Source organism: Bombus impatiens, unplaced genomic scaffold (genome assembly GCF_000188095.3).
Source record: "Bombus impatiens unplaced genomic scaffold, BIMP_2.2 scf_0914, whole genome shotgun sequence".
In the NCBI taxonomy this organism is placed as follows: domain Eukaryota; kingdom Metazoa; phylum Arthropoda; class Insecta; order Hymenoptera; family Apidae; genus Bombus; species Bombus impatiens.
The window spans coordinates 648,095-674,225 of NT_177333.1; the positions used below are offsets into that span (position 1 = coordinate 648,095).

At 34.5% G+C, this 26,131-nt stretch overlaps 2 protein-coding genes across 3 annotated transcripts in view; one reads left to right on the forward strand and one right to left on the reverse strand.

The window, feature by feature from the left end:
- The window catches only part of LOC117152263, a 55,640-nt gene that overhangs the window by 26,556 nt on the left and 2,953 nt on the right, over positions 1-26,131 (forward strand). The window lies entirely within an intron of this gene.
- LOC100743039 (segmentation protein even-skipped) lies at positions 139-4,229 on the reverse strand. Of its 2 annotated transcripts, XM_012391045.3 has the most exons (4): positions 4,054-4,229; positions 3,874-3,984; positions 2,402-2,586; positions 139-976 (listed from the first exon to the last, which is right to left on the reverse strand). In XM_012391045.3, the coding sequence occupies exons 1-4, from the start codon at positions 4,055-4,057 to the stop codon at positions 326-328; spliced, it is 951 nt and encodes a 316-aa protein (XP_012246468.1). In that variant the 5' UTR covers positions 4,058-4,229; the 3' UTR covers positions 139-325. The 2 variants fall into 2 exon arrangements, with proteins under 2 accessions (XP_012246468.1, XP_003493066.2); XM_003493018.4 differs by lacking the exon at positions 4,054-4,229 and having other exon boundaries at positions 3,874-4,047.

A 26,131-nucleotide genomic window follows, 5' to 3' on the forward strand; every position in this document is an offset into this window, starting at 1 on the left:
TTCGCGTTCTTATTAACATCCTTAAGGATATTTCTGTAGTAAAAATGGGCATGATCAAATCGAACGAATAGTTTAAATAATTTTTTAAATTAACTTTAATTCTAAAAATCTGTGCAATAGTATATGCTAAACTTCTAATCAACACTTATACACTTATCTACGTATGTACAAAGATTATTTTACAGACATTCACACGATGTACCGTGCTCACCAGGTACCATTTTGTCGTCAATCGGTGTTTATATACATTGTGCCACCGTTAATCTCAGTCAATTAATTCCCTAAACGGAATCTAATTTATTTTATTGTTTCTATTGTTGTTAGCTCACATTGTATATGGTTGAAATAATGGCGGCTTGGGAGGTAGTTGAATACTAGTACCGATACCTGTGGGTAGTTTGATCTGCTGTTGGGTGCTATCGTTGGTATTGGGTGGAGAGCTTTTCTCGAGTATTTGTTGTTGGTTGTTGTTATGATGAGGATGGTGATGCTGAACCCCGACGCAGTCGCAGTCACTGGAGGCGTCCGAGTGAACTGGACTCAAGGACTCGGGTAACAACGTCGGCCTGTAAGTGGTCGACGCGCTAGTGGGTGGGTTGCTCACCTGAAAGGCGTTATTTCCCACTGTAGAAACGCCCAAGTTCGATAGATGTAGGGGTTGTAGAGAAGGGTGAGGCTGCAGGAGATGCGGATACGCAGCCGCGTTGCGAGGATGTGGCCGATGAAGCGAGGATGCGCCCGTAGGTGCTGCAGTGTACGGCGTATATCTTGTGGCGTAATAAGCTGCCGCTGCTGGGTAGCTGTGGCCCAGATGAGTAGGTGGTAGACTCGGAGCTGCGTGGTACGGAGGTGGCAAACTTGCCGTTGCTGCCGCCAAGAGGGTTGCCGCTAACGTTGGATCCGTGTACATCGCGTACGGCCACGCCATGGCCATTCTTTGCCGCTTATCCTTCATACGGCGATTTTGGAACCACACCTATTTTCACACCATTAGAAATCATCTGAACATTAGATGTATATGTGTCGATGACTATATATGATATGAGGCTAAAATTAGAATTATGAAATATAAATCGAATAATAAGATTAAAGTTAGACCTATGTGTTGCAAGTTTTCAGAGGTTGGAAGGTAGAAGGGAAAACTTTAGGCGAGAAAGTTTTAGGCTATTTTTGAGATACCTGCTGTATCAAATGTATTTCGATGGTTGATTTTACAAATTAGATAATTAAGATTAGAATTTGGATATTGAATTTTTACGGAGATGAAAGGTAGAAGGAGGATATATGTGATGTAAGAATGTTCATGTTTGTGCGCAACGTTGTTTTATTATAATGTTTTCGAGATTTGGTAAAAATCGCATCCATTTCAATGTTATATCCTACAAATTGTAAAGCTTAAATTTAGATGCTGAATGATTAAAGGGCGGAAAAGTAGAGGCGGAAGATGTTTCTTAGGTTTAATATATTGAAGATTTCAAAGTTAAGATGCAGGATCGGAGATACACGAAGGTTGACCGGTGCCTAACGTTTCTACCATTTAACACCTCGATCATTTCCATCGGTACACGGTTTTATAGCTATTGTGCGGTCCAGGCAGCGCGAGATGAGAAATTAAGGGATCCATTAAAGTCAAAGGTAACACGAGAAAACCGCTAATTAAAGTGTTTAACACCTCGAACCGGATCGACCGGTCGTGGTCGAAAGAAATTAAGAAGTCACGGAAAAAGGATCAAGGGAGATTCAGAAGCAAACCAAAGACCAAGAAGCTTTTGTTTGCTCTCCGTGATTGACTGTTTGCTTGGCCGTCGGAGTGGAATAAAAAAAAAAAGAAGGAGGAGGAAAAAGAATCGGCAGCGGACTCTGGCGAGTCTCCCTCTCTTCTTTTCGAGCTATAATCGCCAATCAAACATGGCAGTCTATGTAAAAACGGTCCGACGTTCTTATTCGTACTGTTCCAGTAAAAACTCTTAATTACTATTTAATGTACTTCTATATTTATGTAATTATTATTCAATTATTAGAAAATACTTTTCATTTTGGCCTCCGATTCATAAATAATATAATAATCTTTCCATTCACTTTATTGATATTTTATTTAATAAGTAATAGAGGTTTTAACTACTCGAAGGAAAAGGTTTGCTCGAAGAAACGAAACGAAACGATATTCAAGGTTTTTTCCTGAATATGTACTATCGTCACTGTCGATTACCGACATCAATTAAACACAGCGAGGTGTTAATAGAACGCTTTTCTACGCATAGATCGGAAGGTGAGCTCATTGTTTACTGAAATTTATTGCAATATGTTTGCTTATCTTCGATAAACATTCTGTCGTAATGGCATTTAGAGACGATGGTACGATTTGTATAATTGATCGTTTGATAATCTCTGTTTTTACTACCTTGATTGTCGATTCCGGTAAATGTAATTCTGCCGCCAATTCGCATCTTCTAGGTCTGCTAACGTAATTCTCTCTGTGAAATTCTTTCTCTAGCCTTGATAGTTGTTCCCGAGTAAACGCTGTCCTATATCTTCTAATATTCGGGTCCATCGATGATAGAGGTTGCTGTTGAGATACCGTTGCATCTGAAGATCGATAATAAATTCGAAAACGTTTTAAACATTCTCGAATACTTGTCGATAGTTTCGCAAGATTGCGTGGCATTTAGAGAAGTACGGAAATTCGGAGAAAATCCGCAGCAGCGGATGATCGTTTTTAGAGACGTATAAAGAGGAAGAGAATGAATGAGAGAAAGACAAAAACTATGTTGAACGATAGCTAAGACTGAAAGAAAACGATAACTAGCCTTCATTTGAACTGCTTCTCGATGCGATCCTTTTCTCTTTTTGTACTCTATTTTAGAGAAATTAATATGCAGTAATTGCTAGTATGTAATAGCTTGTAATTATTGATACGGACCCGCCACAATGCTAATAATTGCTATAAGAATTTTTAATATGCAACATTACATTCTAGTGTTTTCTTTTCTTTTGCGCAAGGCTGCTTTCAGCATCAAAATCTTTTTCATTTAACCTATTGCTGCTTTACAAATATTTAATGCGGATTATTGTATTTTTATTATTATATATCATATGTATATACTATACATTTTATATATATATTATACATATTATATGTATTATCTGTATTTCTATAATAGGATTATCTTACAATTCGAAAATTCCTAGAATTAACGATTCAAAGAAACAAAGAAAAGATAAATATTCCTATGTACATATATCCAGTAACAGTACTTGTAATTGTATACGTAAATGAGATGATTAAGTAATTTGTACTTTTGAAATACAAACAAGGGATAATGAGTACCATGATTTTCTTTAGAAAATCCGAAGTTCTTAACAATACATTATTCTTTTAGAACGATCTTTCCCTAGAAAATAACTGTAAACGAATTTCTATGATAAACCAGGAAGTCGGTCATTTAGACCGCTTCTATATCATAGAATTTATATTTTCAAAACCGAACCACGCCAAATGGATATCCAACAATGATCAACTACATTAACTTTGCGCACAGTTAGTTCCCTAAACACAGGATTATCCGTTCATTATTACGTCCCGTCGGCGAATACCAACTTACGCATTTCCTATCGATGTAAACATACAGTTTAATATTAATTATAATCTAACAATTTTAATAACGTTCAAATCTATTCCAAATAATCGACGAATAGCCTACAGTCTAAGGACTGATACTTTTGTTAATCTTAAAACTGACAGCTGACATTTTTTAGTAAAACCAATGGAACGCTTAACAGCGAAACGCTGAACGGCGGAATTTTCAAAATTCAAATCGTTCGCACAAACTATTTACTAAAAAATACCTGACGGACATCTTATCTCATATTTACCCTTTTCAGAAGTCTTGGATATATTCGGCGACGGGCTACGTGGAGGGCTTATCTGATACTGTGGAGGCACAAGATCCACCACAATAGTCTCATCTTCTCTTTGATCCCGTTGTTGATCGTCAAAGTTCCTTTGAAATCCTTGCATTTCGGTTTTATTCATAAAACGTTACATTCACTTATTCATTTTACACAACACACTGTTATATCTTAAAATCTATTTTGTTACAAACTTGATTCCCACTAACATTCATCGATGGAGATTCATTCCACGTTTCACACAAGTAAGGTTTCGCTGTTTACTACGGACTAAAACTAGTCCGCCCAACGGAACTCCAACGTGCGTTATAAGAGTTTGCCAGAGAGTACTGAACTAGCAGTTTATATGCCTTGCCTTACCCGGAGAAACCATCGTTCCTCTGCGTGGGCGATTGGTAGGTTCTCAGTGGCGTTCCATTGGCCAATGGTGCCGCTGGTCCTGCCCATTCTCTCCCGTTCAAACCTGCTTTTCTTCTCCCTCTCTTCTCGCTAAAAAAGGCATTTTTTTCCACCAGATGAGGCAACACCATTATCTTATGCATGCAAGCTTGTGGAAATTATCTCTCGTTATTTCCCTAAGCAAATTCGGTCGAATAGAACATTTGTGAATTTCCGCACGCTATTGTATCTTAATTGACTATGAAATAGTATACGGACTTATAGTAAATCAATTAAGTTGAATGAAGCAAAGAAGCTTCGATTGGTTGTAAAATTTTAATGAAAGTTTCATCATCACTGACCGTTGTTATTAGAAGGATAAATTCAACAACTTTGACCTTCCGTTGGAATTCGATTGTTAATCGGAGCCGAAACTTTTGTCCATAGTTTTTTAACTTCAATCGTAACTTTTTAACTTCGATCTTAAAAGGTAATACAGTAATCCTGTAATAAAAGGGGTCATCGTATATATAAGCAGCAAGATAAGTCTACAAAAGAAAGTATATAAATATACATACACACAATGATTCTTTTTGTTACAGAACTATTTTATTGTTTCATTATCATATTATATAGATCCATAATATGTACGATATTTTCAAATAAAAGATACATATCGTGTTAAGAATACTTTCAATAGAGTTGTATGAGTGGTTTTTCATTTATTTCTTTTCCATAATGAATCATAATATTATATATATATATATTATGATTCATAATCCTATATATACATATACGAATAAAATATTAATAAATTATAACAATGAATGGGAAATGTATGTGATATTTCCAAGTATACATGTAACAAATGTGTCCATATCTGAAAATGAATCATTTTATGAGAGAGGAAATAGTGTTTTCTGTTTTTCTACTATTTTTTTATGTTACTGACGCTCTTTGGTTGCGGTGCAATATTTTCTTTCGTGTTCTACATTATTTCCTACATTTATATTTTGATATATTGGCTACAGGTTCATCATATAAAATGAAATTTTGCTCTGAAATAGTTAATTTTCCATTCTATGATAATTTAAAAATTATTATTTCACTTTTTCATTTTATTTCATTTACAAGAAATTTAAGTGCGCAAAAATGTGAAGAATAATTCTATTCAGACTCTCTTTCACCAGTTGTGCGAAGATACATATTTGCATACCCATGGTTCGTTAGTAACATCCGACAAAAATTTGACCAGTTTTGATGCACAGAAAACCGAAGCTGTTCGAAAAAACATCTAGCGACTATAACCATTGTAGTAGGAAACATGCCTGAAGACGGAAGATTTTTGTCAAAGAGACCCAGCGCGCAATAATGTCATAAAAAGCAAAGAACTCTGGCTTCCTACCACTATTACGGAGTTTTCTTCAAGCGCAACTGTCCTCGTAAAAACTTTGCTCTATTTTAAATGACCGGACAATTGTAAAAGTTGCATCGTCCTCTTCTCCTGTTGCCTTTCTCCCCTCCCTGCCAAGCATGTGCAAACAACATTTCGTGAAGCGTTTATTTTGTCCACCAAAACTTTTTCCTAGAAATATCAACAGCGTTAAATGAAATGAAATAAAAAAGCTGTTTCTTGTACTATATATAATAATTTCATAGTATAAATTACTATTTAAAGCTATCTTTCTTTTTAAAGAAACATTGCTGTTTATTCAGTTGTTCGTAAAATCGTTATAATAATTAATAATTTTATTACGTAACGTATGAAGAGAAATTATTGCTTGTCTATTTGTAATTAGAATGAGGTTGATCGATAGGGACGCACAAATGAAATTAATCGTTCTAGTATATGAGTAAATATTAGGCAAAAAATGGAAAGTTATTCTTTGCAATAGTTACAAATAACATAAATGTCAACTTCGATAGCACTTGAAAGTTGAGAAACATAGTAGAAGGCAAGTGTAAATGTGTTATGAAACTATTATTTGCTTGAAAGCAGAGTATATTCATAAAGATCGTTGTACGGGTAATCTGCTAATTATATTGGTATATATTAATTGGTAATTATATATATGGGTACAGATCCCATTCTTTTAAGTTCTATAAAATGCTTTACAATATAAAAACAAAAAAAATATAATCCTGAAGGCAAATACTGTATTATATGTTAAAATTAACTATAAGATTGTATTAATGTACTTCTGTAATGTATTTCTTATACAGGTACATAGCCTATTATATAGTCCACATATGAATAGACGGATACATATATGTATACATAGGTATTTGCAACCACAGAGCAAATTAAATTCTACTAGCTATTTAATTATTTGTTCAATAATTTTGTTCACCTTCGGTCTCCGTAGACAATACTAATGTCATATTGTTCAAAATCCCATCGAGTTCACGTATAGAGAATGGCAATATCTAGGAAAACGAGCGCAATGTTGAAAATTGGATCAGAGATTGCTAATAATTCTTGCACGACCGGGGCCGTTCGACGTTTACGACGACACCGAAATCTCTAGTTCTTGTTAATCTTTAATCAGTCTCTCTCACCAACGAACAAACTCCGAAGCACGCTTTGATTCGGCTTTAATTTATCTGCAATAGCAAAAAAAAGCAAAATGATATATTATGACACATGGAAACAAATTGGATATTTCGTGAACTTACTTTTCGAAACCTTGATGACGATTTACAGCCATTAAAAACCATAAAGCTTAATAACTATGTGCATTGATAGATCGAAGAAATATTTTTCCAACAAAAAGTTATAGAGTATTTAAATTACAATGTATTTTGGCATTAGCACAAACTTATGTAATTTTACAAATTGCTTGATGATTTTCTTTATTAAATTACTTATGTTCTAAGACTTAACTTGTTTCGTGTAATGATAGGTGATATTTATCTGTTAAGATTATTTAAAGTTTATCAAGATATTTAGCTTAAAAGACAAATCACTTCAGCAGACTAGGAGATGTGTTTATTTAGACCACGTGTTTGCTTCTATGGCTTTCATGGTACCGTTCATCATCATAAGAATTCTATATTTAATAGTCGCTGTTGACTTATTCTTGATTCCAAGTTTTTTTCAGCTATTTCGTGATAGCCTCCATTCTCCATAATTTACTCATGTTCTCCTTTAAATATTGTAAAATAATTACCATCCACGTGTTATGTTTCTATCTTATTCTACGAAAAGTTTGACACCTAAGAACATTCGCTTATTGTCCATTCGTTATTCGAATTCATCTGTGTTTCATTCATGATCGGTTTCCATTTTTTAGCGGTCTGTACTTGCTTATCGTTTATCATTTATTCGAATTTTTTGAATTTTTTTACTTGAAGATATTTAGTTGTACCTGTTATGTCTACATCTGCATATCTACATTTCTATTCCATCTTAATATAAAGTTACGATTCAACATTAAGTATGTTAGCGTATTTATTTTTAATTGTCCATAAAATTAAGAAATGTCGCAGATAAATACCTATTGAAAATTTGGATACCTGATGATACTTTACAGTACAGTGAGATGGTAGATCTTAGCCTAAATCAATACTTAAACTTATCGGTTCTTATTAGGAACAATCGATAGGGAAAAGGCAAATTTATTTCCTACTTTTTCATTGAAAACAACCTTGTTTTACCGTGGGTAGCTTACTGTGGGTACGGTAACTAGGCTTTGTTATTGAAATACAACTAGCAGTTAAATCTGGAGCATCTTCTTGTTTGTTTTGTTTTGTTGGTTTGGGATCCTGCGGACATCCAAAAGAAACGAACTTAAAAAGGGCAGACACGACGCTTGTTACAATACGATCGTAAATCCCAATATAGGATGACATTTCAAGAAATCGCAAATTGCATCACATATTTTACCAAATTTCTACGTCATTTTTGCAGCAAACCATTGATCTATTAGGTCATTGCAAATGAAAGAGACGAGTACTTAATAAAATCTTCAACGTCTGTGACCTTATTAAAGATGTTCATATATAATATCAACAAAGTATTAAAATGGGCAATCACAGTTTTAATATACATAATTTGGCTATTATAAAATTCTTTTTTTTATTTACATAAAAAATCTTGTCAGGATCATAAAAAATGTGAATATCAATGTAATTAGTGTATTTAATTTAATAAAGATTAATGTATTTAATCAATAGTCATTATTATAATTTGTGGTTTTATTTTATAATGTGTATTCGCATAAGCTCTCGCATAGCCTTCCCAATTAAACTTTGCATATTTATATTCAGTTAAATATTCATATTTATATTTTCATTCGTTTTTCTAAAAAAAATTTCAAAACATCCTTTCTGCGAGTCTAGAAATTAAAAACGAAATTAAATTAGGGTATTTATTAAAGAATAATGGTATAGCAACAATTTTTAGAACGTAATAATGCAATTAATTGCGATAATATCCTTGAGATGCAAAAAGTACAAGTCTAGATTCGCAGATAGTACTGAGGCAGATTGTTAATTAAAACATAGTATTTCTCAGTTCCTAAAAAAGCACTGAACTCCTTAATCTGGCAAATTGCTCACCTGCAGAACAAATTAGCTGTTTTTTTCTCAGCGAAAGGTGCTCAAGGGGTTAATTCGAAAACTTTAAAGCTAAACGCTAGCGGAAACCTATGCAAATAGATTTCCGACGATATAAAAATTGATTACACCGTAAAAACTCGATTCTTTCGCGGAAGCCCTTTTTGATTTTTTCCAACTCTTAATTCGCTTACCAGAGAACTTGTACAAATAGCTAGCTTGGAAAATTTCTTTATAGTTAGGAAGAAAACTGCGTAAACTTTCATCATCGTTGCAGGATTTGTTTTCGTCTTTCTTTGTAATTAGGATTGTTTTTGAAAAGAAGAAACCGTTGAGCTTAAAAATTTATTTTCCTTTCCACGTGGAAATAGGACGCTACTTTTTTAAAAATAACAACGCTGGAATAAAAAAACTAAAGATTGGGATAAACTTCTAAAATATTATTTAAAAGGAAAATTGACAGGAAGATTATGCCACAGTGATTGGTAAAGTAAACGATCGCACTGAAAGAGACACTAAAGGAGACAGGAGAGGGGCTAGCAGTGCTGAAAGAGATAATGGAGAAGAGAAGAGAATACAGCTAGAATGAAAGGCCAAAGAACGACAGGCAGAAGGGTTAGGGCAATATAACAAAGTGCAATGTAACATATGTCGTATTACAAGGTAGCATAAGTGTACTATAAGGTGACTTAAGTAGTAATGTAAGAAGGTATGTAAATCGGAAGTCGTCCAAAGCCGAAAGGCAGGGACTAAGTTTAATAAATAAATAATAAATAAAGTAAACGATCGCAATGTAGACAATTTTTACAAAATACGATACTGATTTTGCTTGTTGTCTTTCTCCCAATTTTTTGGAAAACATTTAGTTCGCAACAGGTGAAAATGTGGAACGGTCGATTTGGGAAATTTGTGAAGCCAGTAGTACGGATTTCAGTACGTTTTATGTGATAGGCAATTCGTAAATGAAGCTCTTTTATAAATGTCACAGTCTTCTGAAATCGATGATAAATCGTGCATTTTAGGGAGAAGATTAACAGAATGCAACGTGTGGAAAGTCAGAACTGTTTTCATATTTTTATTAGAGATATCACCGAGTGTAAATTATTATCTCATTCGTCAAAAATTCAACTGGTATTTTTGATTTCCCTACGTAACCCTTTGCTGATTAATTTCTAATTAGATCTTAACACGTTAACTACTGCGCGGAACTCGTTGAAAATTTTCCTTCTCAAAATTCGCCAACCATTCAAATACCATTTGAAAATCACTTGCGCGTGGCGCCTACATAACCATCAGTGGTAAACTTGTTAAATGAAATACACTTCTCCCTTCCTTTTCCGTCCTTAATTTCCTTATTTTTCTTCTTCAATTACACAATACCACAATGTTAAATAATATCTTGAGCAAAAAATAAACGCTCGTATCACGAAAAACTAAAATAGTATTCAGACTTTCCTAATTAAAAAAGTTATTTCTCCATAGAAAACGTTTCTCTTTCTAAATGCTACCCAGTCAAGAATGAAAACGTTTCACAGGATTTTTCGAGTCGAATCACGAGCATCGAGTCCTCCACTATCTAAAAGTTTCATTCTCGCAAATAATCCCATTTATACCAGTTTACGCTAGATACGCAAATTCAGAAAATCGACGCATAAAATGATACCGTGTACACGGAATATTTGTTTTTATGAGAAAATATAACGTCTTTTACCGACGCTATATAGAGAAGTTATAGGGAACGTATGGTGATAAGGATAGATCGTGGAACAAGGTAGATAACATTATTCGGTAGAACGTAAAACACGTGGAACGAGCTCATCACATCGGTCGATAGCCGTTGGTCTCTCTCTCGCGGACGTAATTTTCACGCACACGAGAGGGTGGACCGAGGCAGTTTATAGATTTCGCATAAACCAACGTTACACCGTACACGCAGGTAAATTAGGCGCTTAATCAAACCGTTTAATCAGCGGCATGATTGCGACCGCATCTGCACCGGCTGTTCGCGCCAATTATCTCCTCTCGATTCGCGAACCTACAGTCGCTTCCAAATTTCAAGGATTTCCATCGATTCGACACTTTCGACTATATGTTATGAGGTGTATATTGCACTTTTAGTTTTATATTTTGGTATGGTTTTATAGATACTATAGGAACTAACAATTTTTAAGCCATATCATTTTAAGAAAGTATAAATTTTATCGATGACAATGGTTAATTTTTTATAATGTTATGTAACTTGAATGCTATTAAATAAGTATAAAAAGTATATATAAGATACAAAATATTTAAAAAATTCTATACTCTCAGTTTTATGCTCTAGTATGGCGTAAATACTGCACTCCTTTCTTATTTGTTGTTAGGAGTAACGAGAGAATTTGGTCTGTCAAACTCTTTAGTTATAGACATCGTGCCATGTTGTCTGAAAATAATATTTTGTCGGTAATATTATTTATTATTACATATAAATTATATACTAATAGGGTGGGTGGAGTAGCACATCCCAACCAAGCTGCGACAGCTATTGTCTAGTAGATAAAGACACAGGAGGCCGAGCATTGCCCTGATGAAACACGATGTCCTTCCCATTTGCTAGTTCTGAATGGTTTTGTTCAATTGCTATCTTTAATCCGTCTAATTGTGAGTAATACTTTTCGAATTTATTGTTTGGTTGTTTAGTAAAAGCCCATAATACAGAATTTCTTTCCAGCTTCACTAGACTCAGAGCATAATTTTGTTAGGATAAAGGTTGGCTTTTCAGGTGGCAAAATAATTCATTCCGCCTTCCCCAAGATCTTTTCCGCATTATCAACATTATAATAAATAATCCGCTTTTTCAACATTATAATAAATAATCTATCTTATCGAATCCATCGGATTTGTTTCCTTTAAATCGTGGGGATTTAATCCATCAAAACGTTTTGTGTATTATTCATTAAACTCAATATTCATAGCATTTTGTAAAATTTTGTATATTCGCGTAAATATAATCTCTGTCTCGTAAAACGATGGCTAACTCAAACGAAGAATCGTTACGCGCCTTAAATTCTAATGTTAACCCGACATATATTTATGTGGGATGGTGTGACGTTAGCGAAAGACGTGGCTGATTGTTTATAAACATTGTTAAGATATGTTAATGTTTTCAAGGAGTGTTGTGAGCGTTACCAAGGTTTGTTAAAGGAAAAGTGAGCGTGGTAATGCTGCCAGAGTTGAATTAATCGTGATCGAGAGAAGTTCATCGTGTTGCTGTGACGTAGAAATAGTGTTAAGCGAATTCGTGAAGTGCGATATTATATTTGATTTTGCCAGAGTGTTACAATATTGTGTTTATCATACTGTCTTTTCTGTTAATTTATAATAAACATTCCTACATTTATATATATCCCGTAAACAAAGTTTACGGTCAGAAATATACTAATTATAATAGACCAATAGATCCAATAAAATAGCTTCTAATTACCTTTGTCCTGCAATTAGAATCATCTAGTTTTCGATGTATAAACATTACATTGAAGTTGAGGTAGGTGAAAATTTTAAGTATACACTACTTTAAGAATTTTTTAGTGTTTAAGAAGATTAACTTGGCGATGATTATCGATCAAAATTATTCTTTTTCTTGGAGACATTCGGAGCTACATTATACTGTTACGTTTTGTTTGGCTCGTTTTGGTTGTGTTGCCGTTAATTTTTGAATTCAGATTAAATTTTAGTGTTGTCTGTTGTTTAGTGCGATTGGCAATTAAACTCTACGTTTCGGCTAACCTGCTACGCGCGGAGTACTGTCACGGGAGAGGATTAAAGTTGGTGAAAATAAATGTTCGCTTAATCCTATTATATTATTAGACAAATATTCTTCACAAAAAAATGTTTATTCGTATTCTAATTGGATATTGACAGAATTGTCGTTGAAATTTCGAATACTCGAAGTTACAATCGTTCGCAATACGTTTTCACTCTTATTAATTACAAGATTTTAATTTGATAGATTTTCAATAATTTACAAATTGACAAGTACAAACACGTCGATTAACAAGACTAACAAGAACTGGGAACTAATGAAACAAAGAACTAAAAGCTAAAGAACTAAAGGACTAAAGAACTTAAAAACTGAGAGCAAAAAACTAAGAGCTAAACGAACTAAGAGCTGAAAAAAAACTAAGGAACTAAAGAATTAAAAGGCAAAGGAACTGAGAAATTAAGAGCTAAAGGAATTGAGAATTAATCGCTATGAACAAAGTAATTACTTGCCAAGAAATGGGGAACTGATCGCCAAGAACCAAGGAATTAATCACCAAGAACTGAGGAACTAATCACACAAAACTGAGGAATTAACTACTCTGAACTAAGGAATTATTTCTCTTTTTTCTACGTCGCTACGCTTATTTATATTTAGGTCTACCGTGGAGGGGTCGTCATGTGACGGGTTATTCCGTGGGGCTTGTGAGCCTCGAATTTGGTTTCTATACAAATTGTTAAAATTTATTTAAATTTCAAATTGGAACGCTCACTCGCGCTATTGGTAGTTTTAGTCTACGCGCTGCGCACGCGCCGTGACAATACACATACATAAACAAATATTGTATATATGATATCAAAGGTTTGCCTGACTCAAACAACGCACGAAACAAATGAAATTTAAATAGAATGAAAGGCAATTAGAAATGTTTAGATCTTAGAATCGAATATCCTTTTAGGTTCTAAGAAAAAATTCCTTCCTTTTTGTCAATTACTAGTAACAGATACGTATCTTGTTATTCATGAGAAACAAATGAAGACTACAGAAAAACATAAATACGATAAATTGCACTGTCATATTTGAATACATGAAGATTTCTAGTAAGTTGTTTCTATTTTGCTCACAATTTTTTATCTTCTGAGACTATAATGTATCTTGTTTAATGAATAAACTTAGTTGCACTGTTCTTTAATTCCAAGTCTAATAATACTTTTTCTAGTACTTCCAAGCGGAGGTATATTTATCATTCAGTTAATTAATAACTTATTAAAGGTGAATATTACTTATACACATTTATCGTAGAAGAGTTACGTAATCGCGTAAATACACAGATAAGCCATTAGATACGCGGAAAGAAATTTTTGGCCAAATGCGTGAAGCTTGTTAATTCGAGCGTTTACCATGGAAACAGCTGACCCGAATCCGATGTATTCCGCGTATTCGACAGTTACAAAGCTATTAGCACGCTCATAAAGCCGCATTTTGTTGGTCCAATAAACATTTCCCTGCTACGTGATACACTAATTTCTGGATATTCGCCGATAATTGGCTTAATTCAACTCTACACCGCGTACCCCGCCAATAATCTGGAACAACTGATGCACTGTGCAACGCTTCACTCGATATCTGTATATCAAGCGTCGTTCTCTGGCTAATTCGAAAACTGTTCCCTGTGAATGTTATCGGCCTTTTTTCATTCTGTTCAAATTGTTCCGTCCTTTTCCCAATGTCCGCGTATTTTTTCCCTTTTTTATTCGTTTCAAGAATAACGCACACAAGTTTTAATCAAACGTTGATTAAAACGTTTCACGTTTTAGTTGGGTACACGTTTGGGTTTACAAAATATTTCGTCTCGCGAATTAAAAAGTGCATACTATCTTTTCTCCAGCCTCGTCTCCATTGAAGCAACAACGATCAATCTTTTTTATCGCTATTTGATGTTTCTTGAAAAAGTCGCTTTATTCAGTATGAACAAAATGTTTCTATAGGTTGCTAATTGCATATTTTACAACATCCAGTTCCAAAGACACCAAACCTTAACCAATGTTGTGTTGTGCAGATAAATCCATGTTGTAAACTGGCCAATTAGGTTATCATGGCGGTCCTAATATCCCAAAGAATCCTTGTTTGTAACAAACATTATGAATTGTGTAATTTCAAAATATTTCTTTGTCATTTCCAGTTGTAAATTCCTATTGTTGTTGTATTCGAAATTAGTTAAATATAATTTCTTCATCATTCGTAAACGATAAAATTCTTCTTTTTCTTGAACGCAGAGTATCTAAATAAACTATCGTTTCTTCGATTCCCTCAATTGTCCTGTCTAGAGGTTATTTATTGCTAGTTTGGATTATTCGTATGGACATATTATGTACTTGGTCCTGATATCCATTCCTGCTTAAACTGCTCTAAATACAAAGAGAAATCGAAATGTTAGAAATTTGACGCAAATGCTGCTGTTTTTTGATGAAATATTCTAATATAATTGTTTCTCACAGCACAAGAAGACACTTTACTGGCTTTGGTTCGAGAATTTAAAAAAGGAAGGGGCCATTTTAACCTTTGGGTAGACACTTATCGGACTATCGTGTCGATAAAAGGAAAAAATCGAAGGAAATACTCGCATATGGATATACTTGAAAGGAGTCGTGGGTTCTTCGTATTCTCGTTTCATCTTTTGTGCCTGTCTCTCACGGTTCACGACTACTCGAAACTCTCGAGTCAATCGTTGGGAAAAAAGCTAGAAGAAAGGGTGAAATGAAACGAAAACTTCTGTTTTATATGTGGTACTGTAGAAAAACACCATGATATATCCAATTACGCGATTCTTTTCGAAATTACAAATTTGTTAACTTTATCAACTCTACACTGATACGCTATACCCTATACTGAGTACAAGCTGTATGCTGTACAATTTTCCACTGTAATTTATTTATTTATTTAGTCGGGAAATAAAATAAACTCTCTGGTATATAAGATAACAAGGTGAAGATCGCAAGTAACGTATATATATATATATATTTATTTATATAAAATATATAAAAATATATCTATATATATCTTTTTTTATATCTATATCTTTAACATACAAAACTTTCAAAATATAGATATAAAAATTAATTAACGTATATGTTTCATATACGAGTGTTTTAAGGAGACTAAGATTTGCCCAAATAGATCTATTTTCGTATGAAAGGAGCTGGTATGATTTAACACACGATTAAAATCATTAATAATAATTATGTGACATCTTGAAGAAACATTAAGAGAGAACTGCCGGATGATATTGCAACTGAGAATAATAGATTTGACTATTTTACTTAATAAGTATACCGCTTATTTTTACGCATGTATAAGAAATTCGAAAGCGTAAAATTTCACAAAAATATACGAAGAGATATACAAAATATGCAAAATATCATGCTTTCTATAATACCTTTATCTAGTTCAAGAAATTCTACTTTTTTATGTATATTTGGAAAGACGTTCAAATTCTCTAAGAAACATGGTTTTTGCGATATATTCTGATAACTTGATTCTACAGAAATCATAAATCTTTGACTTCACTAATGCTTCTAGTATACAATTAACGATTACAACGACTTAATAATAACATTATTCACACTTTCATAATCTATTTTCATAATAATATACTTGACATTTCTCAATATCAAAAATCCTCCCATCAAAGATTCGTACCGTCATAAAGCAAAAGTGCATTGTAAAAGTTTTAAATTTAGTAAATCTGGAAGAAAAAGTTGTTAGAAAGGTACAAAAAAAGCGAGCAGCCTCTCACGAACGCAAGATATACTTATTCCTGAGGGAATATTGGGGAAGGTGGCAGAGAGTAAGCGGCAAGATGAAAGGAACCACTCGTTCTGCGTTTTTCAGCCGCACGCTTACGAGATCTCATCTGTGACGTATTCGTTTACTACCACATATTCATACATATACATATGTTACGTCCACGCGAAGGTTGAACGTATTTAGTGCATCGGCGCTAATTGGAAGACGCCACAAGAGCCTGAAATTGGAGAACACCCGGTAGCAAGTAGTAGACGTTCGAACCTCTGTTTACCGAAGTCGAGAATCCGGATGTCCGTTTTTCACTTCACGCTATACCTGAACCCCTTTATACATTGATTTTTCTAGCAATCTTTTGGACCAACTAAATGAATTAATCTAATTGGAGAAAAAAGGTAGCACATGTTTGTTATCATTAGATTTTCTTGATGTTAAGACTAATATCCTAAAACTTTAACGAATGATGTTTTAAATAATACCTTGTAATGGTATGCTAATAATATATTGAATAATACATTATTTAATTGCAAAATTATCGAATAATTTTCTGAAAAATAATTAACAAGACTATTGAATTTTGCTTTTAAATTATACTTTTATTGGTAAAACATGCTAATAAGTAAATAACATAATATTTTACAAATTAAAACGTTTCTTTTACAACAAATCAAGAAAAAAGCTACACCACTTTGGTATAGTAAGTAATATAACTATACATCCCCTTTTTCTGCAAGCAACATGAGATATCTTCTTATCAAAGATTATCCAAACTGCAAATTTAAGTTCTATAATCATGGAATTACACTTGTATTTTTTATTATAATCAGAGATTTTTCAATAAACCGAATGAGAGCAATTTGGTGAGATGATACAGGAAGAGAGAAGAGACAAAATTAGAACAAAATTAGGCAAAGCACTTAAGCCACTTAATCAGAAAGCACTTCTAGATCAAGGTGTTCCTCTTCTTAAGGACCGAATATCCTGCTTCCCTACTTCCTGCTCTTCCCTTTTTTTTCTTCGAGTGTGTCAACTCGAAAAAAAATTTGTTCTCATCTAAGCCTTCGATGCGCTAGTCAAGTTGCTGTCGTGGTGTAAGCAATCTCTGTCTCACTTATCGTGGCAGGCAGATGCATCAAAGTGCATCCGCGATGTCCATCATGAAGGAAACGATCTTCTAAGCTTACACGAAATCTCGCTTTCGGGACACGAACTGCGTTTAATTTCTTCTTATGAGAAAAACATCTTCGTCTATTTTCTACATCATATAATTGTCAAGTCCACTAATTGCATTACATCAATGTCTTTCATTTGCTCTGTTAAATCTATCAACATTTTTTAACCTCGTTACCAGATAGCTTGTAAGGTTTCTCTGGAATTTTTTCTGAAATACACTTTTGAAATGTTATTACGTTTCTTCGATTCTGCGAAGTACTAACTTTTAGATGTAAATCCGTTTGTCGGTATTCATAACACCATTCTCAAGTATGTTTGTAATTAATTTTCTAAACAATTTCCAGTATACACTCACAAACTTTTTATAAACATCATAGGAGCTTTGACATAATTTATAGTCAACAGTCCTCTCGAACCTTTAAGCGAAAAGTAACTAACTCCGTAGCAGGTGTATTCTTACCTTAGAGTGCTGAATAATGTGGCCTAGACTGAAAAGTCTGTTGATTGACTATTCAAAGCGCAAATCGTAATAAGTTATAGTAATTCTTTTGCACGAGATTAAATGATTCAAGAGCGTTATTTTTTAGTATTAATTATGAGGTACAAATATTATCCGTGATAATTGCAGAGCTACTGGCGCTGTCGATGTCGTCGTTGCTGGGGTACTGCTGATTTTCTTCAGTTTTTGATGCGTAGAAGAAAAATCGGACTCGCCGAGACTCGAACCCGGGGCCTGAAACGTTTGTAACCTAAGGCGCTAACCACTGCGCTAGAAGAAGAAGCTGCGGTAGAAGTTAGTATCGAGTGGTAGTGTTGTCGAGTACCGCCACAATTATTTATTATAAACATTGAAATTTACAATAAACTAGAATTTGGGTAATAAACTAGAAAATAATAAACTAGAAAACTAAATTTAGTAAATACAACACAAGTTAATAATTCAGTTGTGTGTGAAAAATTTCAAAACAATTATCGAAACATAATCCGACATCGCATTTTCTGCATTCGCATCGCATGTCGCTCCTTCTCTTATTTTTCACACAAACAACACATTTTCTTCTTGATAATTGTGTTGTACCGGCACAATTAGGACATTTTGATGGAAAATGCCTATCAATTAAACGAAATGGTAAATCCTCAGACTTTCTCTTTCCTCCTCCTACCATGCTTCTACGTTGGAAATATTTTCGTAAAATGTCTCTTATCAACACTAAATGAAATTCACTAAATTTTTGTTTCGAAGCAGTAGATTTTGGATATAAAATATGTGCATTATATATAAGGAATGCATTTATATTTATCTCACACAAACGTAATAGTATTACTTCTGCGTAGGTATTCGGAAAAATTTTTCTTTTTTTTTTTTTTATTTAATTTACTTATTTACATTTTACAATTTGTCCAGTAGGACATTTGGTAAAATATTATAGCTTAATGATATAGTAATATAACTATGGCTACCCCCAGTGGGATACCATCTTCGAATTTGATTAACTTATTTCTTTAATCATCTCAGATAATACGTGTTTGTTAGGTTATGTCCTTTGTGAGATCTGTTGGGTGTTTCCTTTTTAATCTTCTTTGTATGCCTGATGTGTCGACCGTTTCCGCTGCCAGCCGGTTTGGGTGTGTTGCTATTCTTTCTCCGTGCCTTCTTGCACTTTTGTTAATCTCCTCCTTGACCGTTGGTATTCCCAGATCTTTCGGAATGTCCTCGTTTCTAACATACCATGGCGCGTTTACTATTGTTCTAAGTATTTTCGATTGCGTTGCCTCTATTTTGATTATATGGCTCATCGCTATTGTTCCCCATAGTGCTATTTCGGAAAAATTGACAAACGATTATATGCGTCCTTAGTCCATGCCGGACACTTACAGAAAACGCATATGTGCCCTTAGTCCACACCGATATTTTTCGCCAGACGCATATATGCGTCCATAGCACTCTAAGGGTTAAGTAGGTCCTAATACCTTTTATCAGTAAATTTTATTCCCTACCTGTTTGCCCTCCAGATATATAGGAAAGCCATATCCCAACGTATTAACTCCCCACATTTTAAAATTATAGTTACTTATGCACAGTGTGGTCTACTAGAACCTTGGTAATTTCATTCACATATTTTTTGCCGTAAATTTTATATATCTAATTAAGGCTGTATCAGGCTAATTTGGCCTACTAGATTTTCTTTCCTCCAAATTTTTAATCGAAATCTACCGTAACTATATCCGCAACTGTAATTACTCAATTATACGTCAATTCAAAATACAAATACGTCATTTGCGGTTAACTTCCTAAACAATCTTCAAAATATAGCAAAATTAATAATTTAACAATATCCATGGATTATATAAAAATTCACCCGACCTTTACTACAAAGATCACTCCATCCTAAAATTGTTAAAGTTTCAAATTTTTTAATTCTTCAATGCTGAATTTTCCAAATATCTTGGCTAGAATTAAGCTTCAGATACCAGGGATTCCTTTCACAGAATTTCGGCAACTATAACCCCCTGGCTAACGGAATATCTCCTCATGGCAGCCATCATAACCAGCGCTATGGAGAGGCGCGATCGTGGGCGGAGGCACTGGAAAAGGGGGAATTTATTCTCGGGTATAATACCGAGTTTATAACCGAGTTAGCGAAATCGGTTTTGCGCCCCGCTTATTCCACAGCCAGAAATAACGACGGTACAAAGACCGTGGGTTGGGAAGGCAAGCGGTGAACGGTACCTTGATTAAATTAGGGGATGATCGCGCGAAATTAGAGACATTAAATTCTATACCGGCACGGTCGCGAACGAACACTTTGCTTCTGCAGACTTTCCCTGGATTTTCCACCAGTGTGAGGTGTACGTGTTGTCCGTGATAATTGGAGCTGCTGCTGGCTGTAGATGTCGCTGCTGGGGTAACTGCTATATTTTCTTCTTATTTAGAATGTCGTGGAAGAAAAATCGGAGATACAGGCGCCGGGATTTGAACCCGGGTTCCGAACGTTTGTAACCTAAGACGCTAACCACTGCGCTACCGTGTCCGGTGTTAGTGTCGAGTGGTGATATTTGTGTTGTCGAGTGCCGCCACAAGTGTATAACTGATATTCGACTCGCTGATAAAATCTTCGTTTCCAAAGGTTCTGGCTATGCGAATTTTAATTGAATTAGGTTCACGATTAGGTTGACGAAGACTGAATTAGGTTAACGATTCTTTTCTGTCTGTCTTGTTGGGTTTGACAGAATTAGTCGAAAGAAAATAAATGGAAACACAGCTAAAAAAGAAATGTCTTTCGAATCTAAAGGGAGGCAAAGCAATGAGAGGTTTTACATAGCGCATACGACGAATATGTAAATAAATCGCACACTAAAAATCTCAACTAAGAGGCTCATGGTTTAAAGTAGATTTTGGAATCAATAGATATAGAATAGAATTACTTCAAAAGAAAATCGGTAGAGATATTATTAAAGAAGAGATGTCTTCCGAATTTTAAGAGAGGCTAAACGATGAGAGGTTTCACACAGTTCACGCGACGATTATGGAAATAAATCGTATCGAAGTAAAAAACTGGGAGCTGCATCTGGTCGAGTGGGATAATGCGAATCTCGAGGCTTGAGATACTCGTCAAATTGTCGACGTATAAAACGGGTGAAGAGGTTACGATTGGCTACTGAAATTGTGAAAGCTTTACGACCTACCAACAGGGAGATTGACAGACTGTTTACTGTCAGCCGGACCTATGACATCGCCATATAGGCTCGTTAATGGTACTTCGTCGCTTATTGCGCGTTTGCCTTTCCACTCGTATGCCTCAGCTCGCTGATAATGTTATCCGATCGCTCTGGGAACTATACTCCACCATGTGACCATTTTCCAATGGGAAATATTTACGTCTTCAGCTAAATTAATTGATATTCTATCGATAATATATCGATCAATAACGTATTAGTACACTAATAAGTTATTGTCTTGGATTAAGCAAAAAATGTGATAAAGTAAAATTGAAAATGGAGATAATAACAGTACTATACAAATTGCTATACAATTCAAACTTTGTATTTCTTTGTATTTCATGAAACTTTAGAATCTTTTGTGACGCGAAGACTTCGATGTGGCGATGAATACTCGCGCTACGGTGGGCGTGTCGTCGTCGTTTTCGTGTTCGTCGTAGCGATAGAAGTCCAGTTTTCCACAGTCGTAGGTCGCGGCTTTGAAGTCTCGGTGGCGCCATCACGGTCGCACCTCTGTTTCGAAGTCCATCCGCATCACGTCGGGGTCACCAATTTGACGGATGAAAAGAGAGTTGTGCGTTTCGTCGTGGGACTACCGGTGGACTCGTCAGTAAGGCTATGCCTTAGACGTAGAGGGAGTCTCTCGCTAGGTGCGGTATTTGTTTCGCGACACCCTATATTCGATCGCTAGCGAGACAGACAGACTCGTTGTCGTCGTAGCCCTCTAGTGTTGGCGGTTGGTACCAGCGGATCGCCCGGGAGGTGTTGCGGCGCCATGATACCTCGACCTGTCGGCGTCCTGTTCATACCGATCCGCCACACTTTAAAAAGGAACCTATTAAATCTATTAAACCAAGATCGGTCAAAAAAATCTATAAAACTAAAAACATATTAGCCACAGATAAGATCGAAAACGATGAAGAATCTACAATTAGGCTAGTTCTGTTCGATCTTAAAGCTCTTTTGACTCTTACGAGTCTTAGAATATTTTTATACAATTGGAAAAGAGAAAGAAATGAAAAAAGAGATAAGAATGAACGAAGGGAAGGAAAGCTATAAAGATCGCGGGAATCCGCAGTAGAAAGTTGGGCTGTGGATTAAGTTACCCTCGCAGCTTTGGGAATATAGGTAACAGATCGTTAAAGCGAAAGATCGAGGAGGTCTGGCGGTGAAATTACATTTTTTAATTATGCCCGGAGCAAGTTCATAATTGGTGCTCACTACGCGGGGGATGAAACTTATTAGTCGGCAAGGCCTTACCATCCTAAGGGATGTAACACGACCCGGCTTGCGGAAGGATAACACCTTGCCACTTCCAGGGACGCATCAGGATACTCCAAGAACTAAAAATATGCACCAGGTTAATTAATTTCTTTCGCTCGTTCTTTACCTTCTTACTTTCCTCTTCTTGATAAAATTTCTAACATATGAAAATCTTTTCTACTATTTCTTCATAATATCAGTTAAGATAATATATCTATAATTTTATATTTTTATTTTTATAATTACATTTATTTATATAATTTCAAACTCATTCTATAATTCTATATGTACTATTCTACTGATAACAATTATTATCAATTATCATGTTTCAAATTAGAACAAGAGAATGTTACCAAGTAAAATCTTCTTTTCCTTCAATAAAAACAATTTTTATAGACTACAAGGTATCAAACACTCTAACTAATATCAATTAAAGTTATATGGTAATAAATGCATGATTCTCTCAATAACAAATTAAAACATTCAGTAAATATGAAACATCACGAACTTCCTAAATTTCCAAGTCATCTTCCTGAAGCTAACAAAGATTTCCAGGATACTTTGAAAAATGATAACAGACAGATGGAAGGAGGGAAAGGGTAGCAGCCAGTCCTGACACTAATCTGGAGTTAGGTGGTAGCATTTGCTCGTAGACGAAGAATATACGGAGCTTGCGTGTCTTCGTGTAGTATATCTACATACGCGCATGAATGCCTTTATATACATTTTTAAACATATACAAGTCATAAACACACGTTAGGTAAGACGTAAGATAAGCTTTCTGAAAACACGTTTCATTTCTACATTTTCGTTTTCACTCCTTTCCAAACAAAGCGAGCGAAATACCTATCTATACGAAGAATAGAATGGACGAGAAACGAAGATGAAATTCTCGAATCAGCGACAAAGTATCGGCAAGCGACACGTGTTTGTTCGGTGGAAGAAACTGGTTTTCAAATTAAATCGTTGCTTTCCATTTTAAATATTAAACGCAGCAAAGGTGTTAATTTCGCTCATTAACGCTAGCTGACTTATTGTTAGTAGCATAGAAAAGTTCTTTGTGCGCTTCGGGAAGTCACGAGGCTCGTGCAGACAATCATTCCTACGTTAATGCCGTAAAATATTTCGACGAAGTACGAGAATTTGTTATTAATTGAAAAATATTGGAAATAGAAGGTGGATCAAAAATTTGATCGTTCTATTCATTTCTGTGTTAAGTCTCGTTCAGATTACTCAAGTCTCTTCAATTCGAGTGTTATAATTGAACCGCGCTTATATAAGAAATTTAAAGGTGCAAATATGTGCGGAATCTACATAATGTGCGAAAATATATAAAATATTCAAAATAAATATTTGGTGGATGAAACGAATCTATATTTAAGCTTCATTTCTTTGGTTATGATGATAAAAGCACTAATTTGCAAAATTCTCGCGGTTTGCTCATAATATATTAACGTGTATGAATTTGACGTATTGCTTTCCTCGTCAAATTAAGCGAAATTCGAAAGAAAATCGTAGGCTATGTTTCACTTGATGCGGTTATCTCATTTAACAACCAAATATACAATACGTAATACGTAAGAATAGAAGACAATTACGTTACTAAAAGATATTTTATAGAAGCTCACTACACGAATCGAAGCATCCAAAAATATTTTAAAGGAAAAATAATTTACGATAGTCAGATGAATTTTTTGAAACTTTGTAAAACTAAAAAAATTTAATTAAATTATATTTCAATCATCTATCCATTGTATTATCTCTGTATAATTGTATAAACTTGGATGAACTAGAATCTCTAAATCGTTATCTATTAAATTGCAATATCTAAATTATCTGCGAGAGAAAATGTAAAAGAAACGTTGCAACAATTAACGCAACTCGCCCTTTAACGACTAAAATATGTAAAAAGAAAAACGTGACATTTCGTCTTGCTTCCATCGTTATTTCCTTTCTCTATAGTATTTCCTTTTCCTCCGTTTCTTTCTCAATCTCCCTTTCCCTCGCACGTTCACGACCACCAGGGGGTAAGATGGGGTTGAGTCTCGTTACTGCAGCGTCTCGCTTGTGTTAGTGGAAGTTTACATGAAGAAGTAAATAGACAGGTGTGCACACAGTACGTACACAGGGGTATCGTTGGTGAAAGGTCGATGGCGCAGTGAGAGATTCAAGGGGGTTGAGGGGAATGAGAGGGTAGCAAGGTGGTAGGTAGCAATAAGGTGCTGGGCACCGCGCTGTTACGACCCCTGATCTAGTGATGTCATGTATGAGGGAACAGCTTCGTGTACTTCCACCTTGAAAATTATACGAAACACTTGCCACGCGTTTCATCCGACTCACTCACTCTCTATCTTAATACTTTAACACTTTGATGAAATACGCTATGTATACATATATACCATCTTTCTTCCTCCTCTTCTTCTTCTTCTTCTTGTATTATCTTGAAAGTTAGATGAAAGCAAATGTCGATATTATTAATTTATTCTGGGAAATATAGTCCTTTATTTATTTACTCGAACCTTAAGATAGTCCGAAATTCTCTAAAATTTTCCATGTATTATTTGTATATATAAATTATTTATATATTGTACTTTAAAATAGTACGTTTAAAATAGTAACAACGGAACTTTGATAAATAATTAAGTTAAATTTGTAATTTACAAGTTTAGGGAGTAATACTTAAGGGTAATACTTAAGTAAATGTCAGAATGATTAATTTACTAGTTTCGAACATAACTTTCTATTTATTTTCTTGAAGTTGAAATATAAAAGTAACAAGTTGAAATAGAATAAAAAAATATATTAGGGTAATAAGTAAGCAATAGGAGAAAATTTAGAAGGTACATGGTTAAATTATATTCGTAATTTATACATTTCTGACCGAAATATTAATTTTCTGTTCGAACAAATTGAAGTAATATTTTTGCAACAAGGTTATCTCAAATTTGCAATTTGCAAATTTATGGCTGGAAATTTAATATTCTATTTAAGCATCGAATGGACAAAAATAAAAATGAAATAGAAGTGATACTTTTCGAGAGAAATTACTTTTAGTTCGTGCATATTCCATACGAATTAAAAAGTTTCGGCGTGGATAGTTCTTGGAATGGAATAAGCGTTAAGAGATGCATAAGATATTGTTATAGTGTTTGAGGCGGAAACACGGTTTATGTAAACTGCGTTTATGCAGATTCTGAATTTAATTATATACGCGGCGGACGAAACTATCGCGCAACCCTGGTCCTAATTGCCAAAATGCTTACTAATTAACTAGCTCGCACAACCCAGATCATTATATCGGTTACTAAGCTCTAAATACTATGCTTCTCCATCCACAGAATATACTGTACCCACCTAATCTTTATCTTACATCTTCATTTTAAAATGATAAAATATAGCATGATATAATAGAAAATTCTTTCATTTATCGTATGAGATGATGCGTGTGCATTTCTTAACAACGACAATAAACATAAAAATGAAAGTCCGTTTGTCTTCTGTATGCATCGCGGAGAGTTGTAATTCTTGTTACACCGCCAGAATAGTACGAATAATATCCTTTTGTACTCCGTTTGGCGACATCGTAGG

Coding starts and splice junctions, on each gene's coding strand:
- LOC100743039 (XM_003493018.4), bottom strand. CDS start 4,033: ATGAATAAAACCGAAATGCAAGGATTTCAAAGGAACTTTGACGATCAA. Junction 2,587..3,873: donor ATCCAAGACTTCTGAAAAGG/GTAAATATGAGA, acceptor ATCGATCTTCAG/ATGCAACGGTATCTCAACAG. Junction 977..2,401: donor TACCGGAATCGACAATCAAG/GTAGTAAAAACA, acceptor GTGTGAAAATAG/GTGTGGTTCCAAAATCGCCG.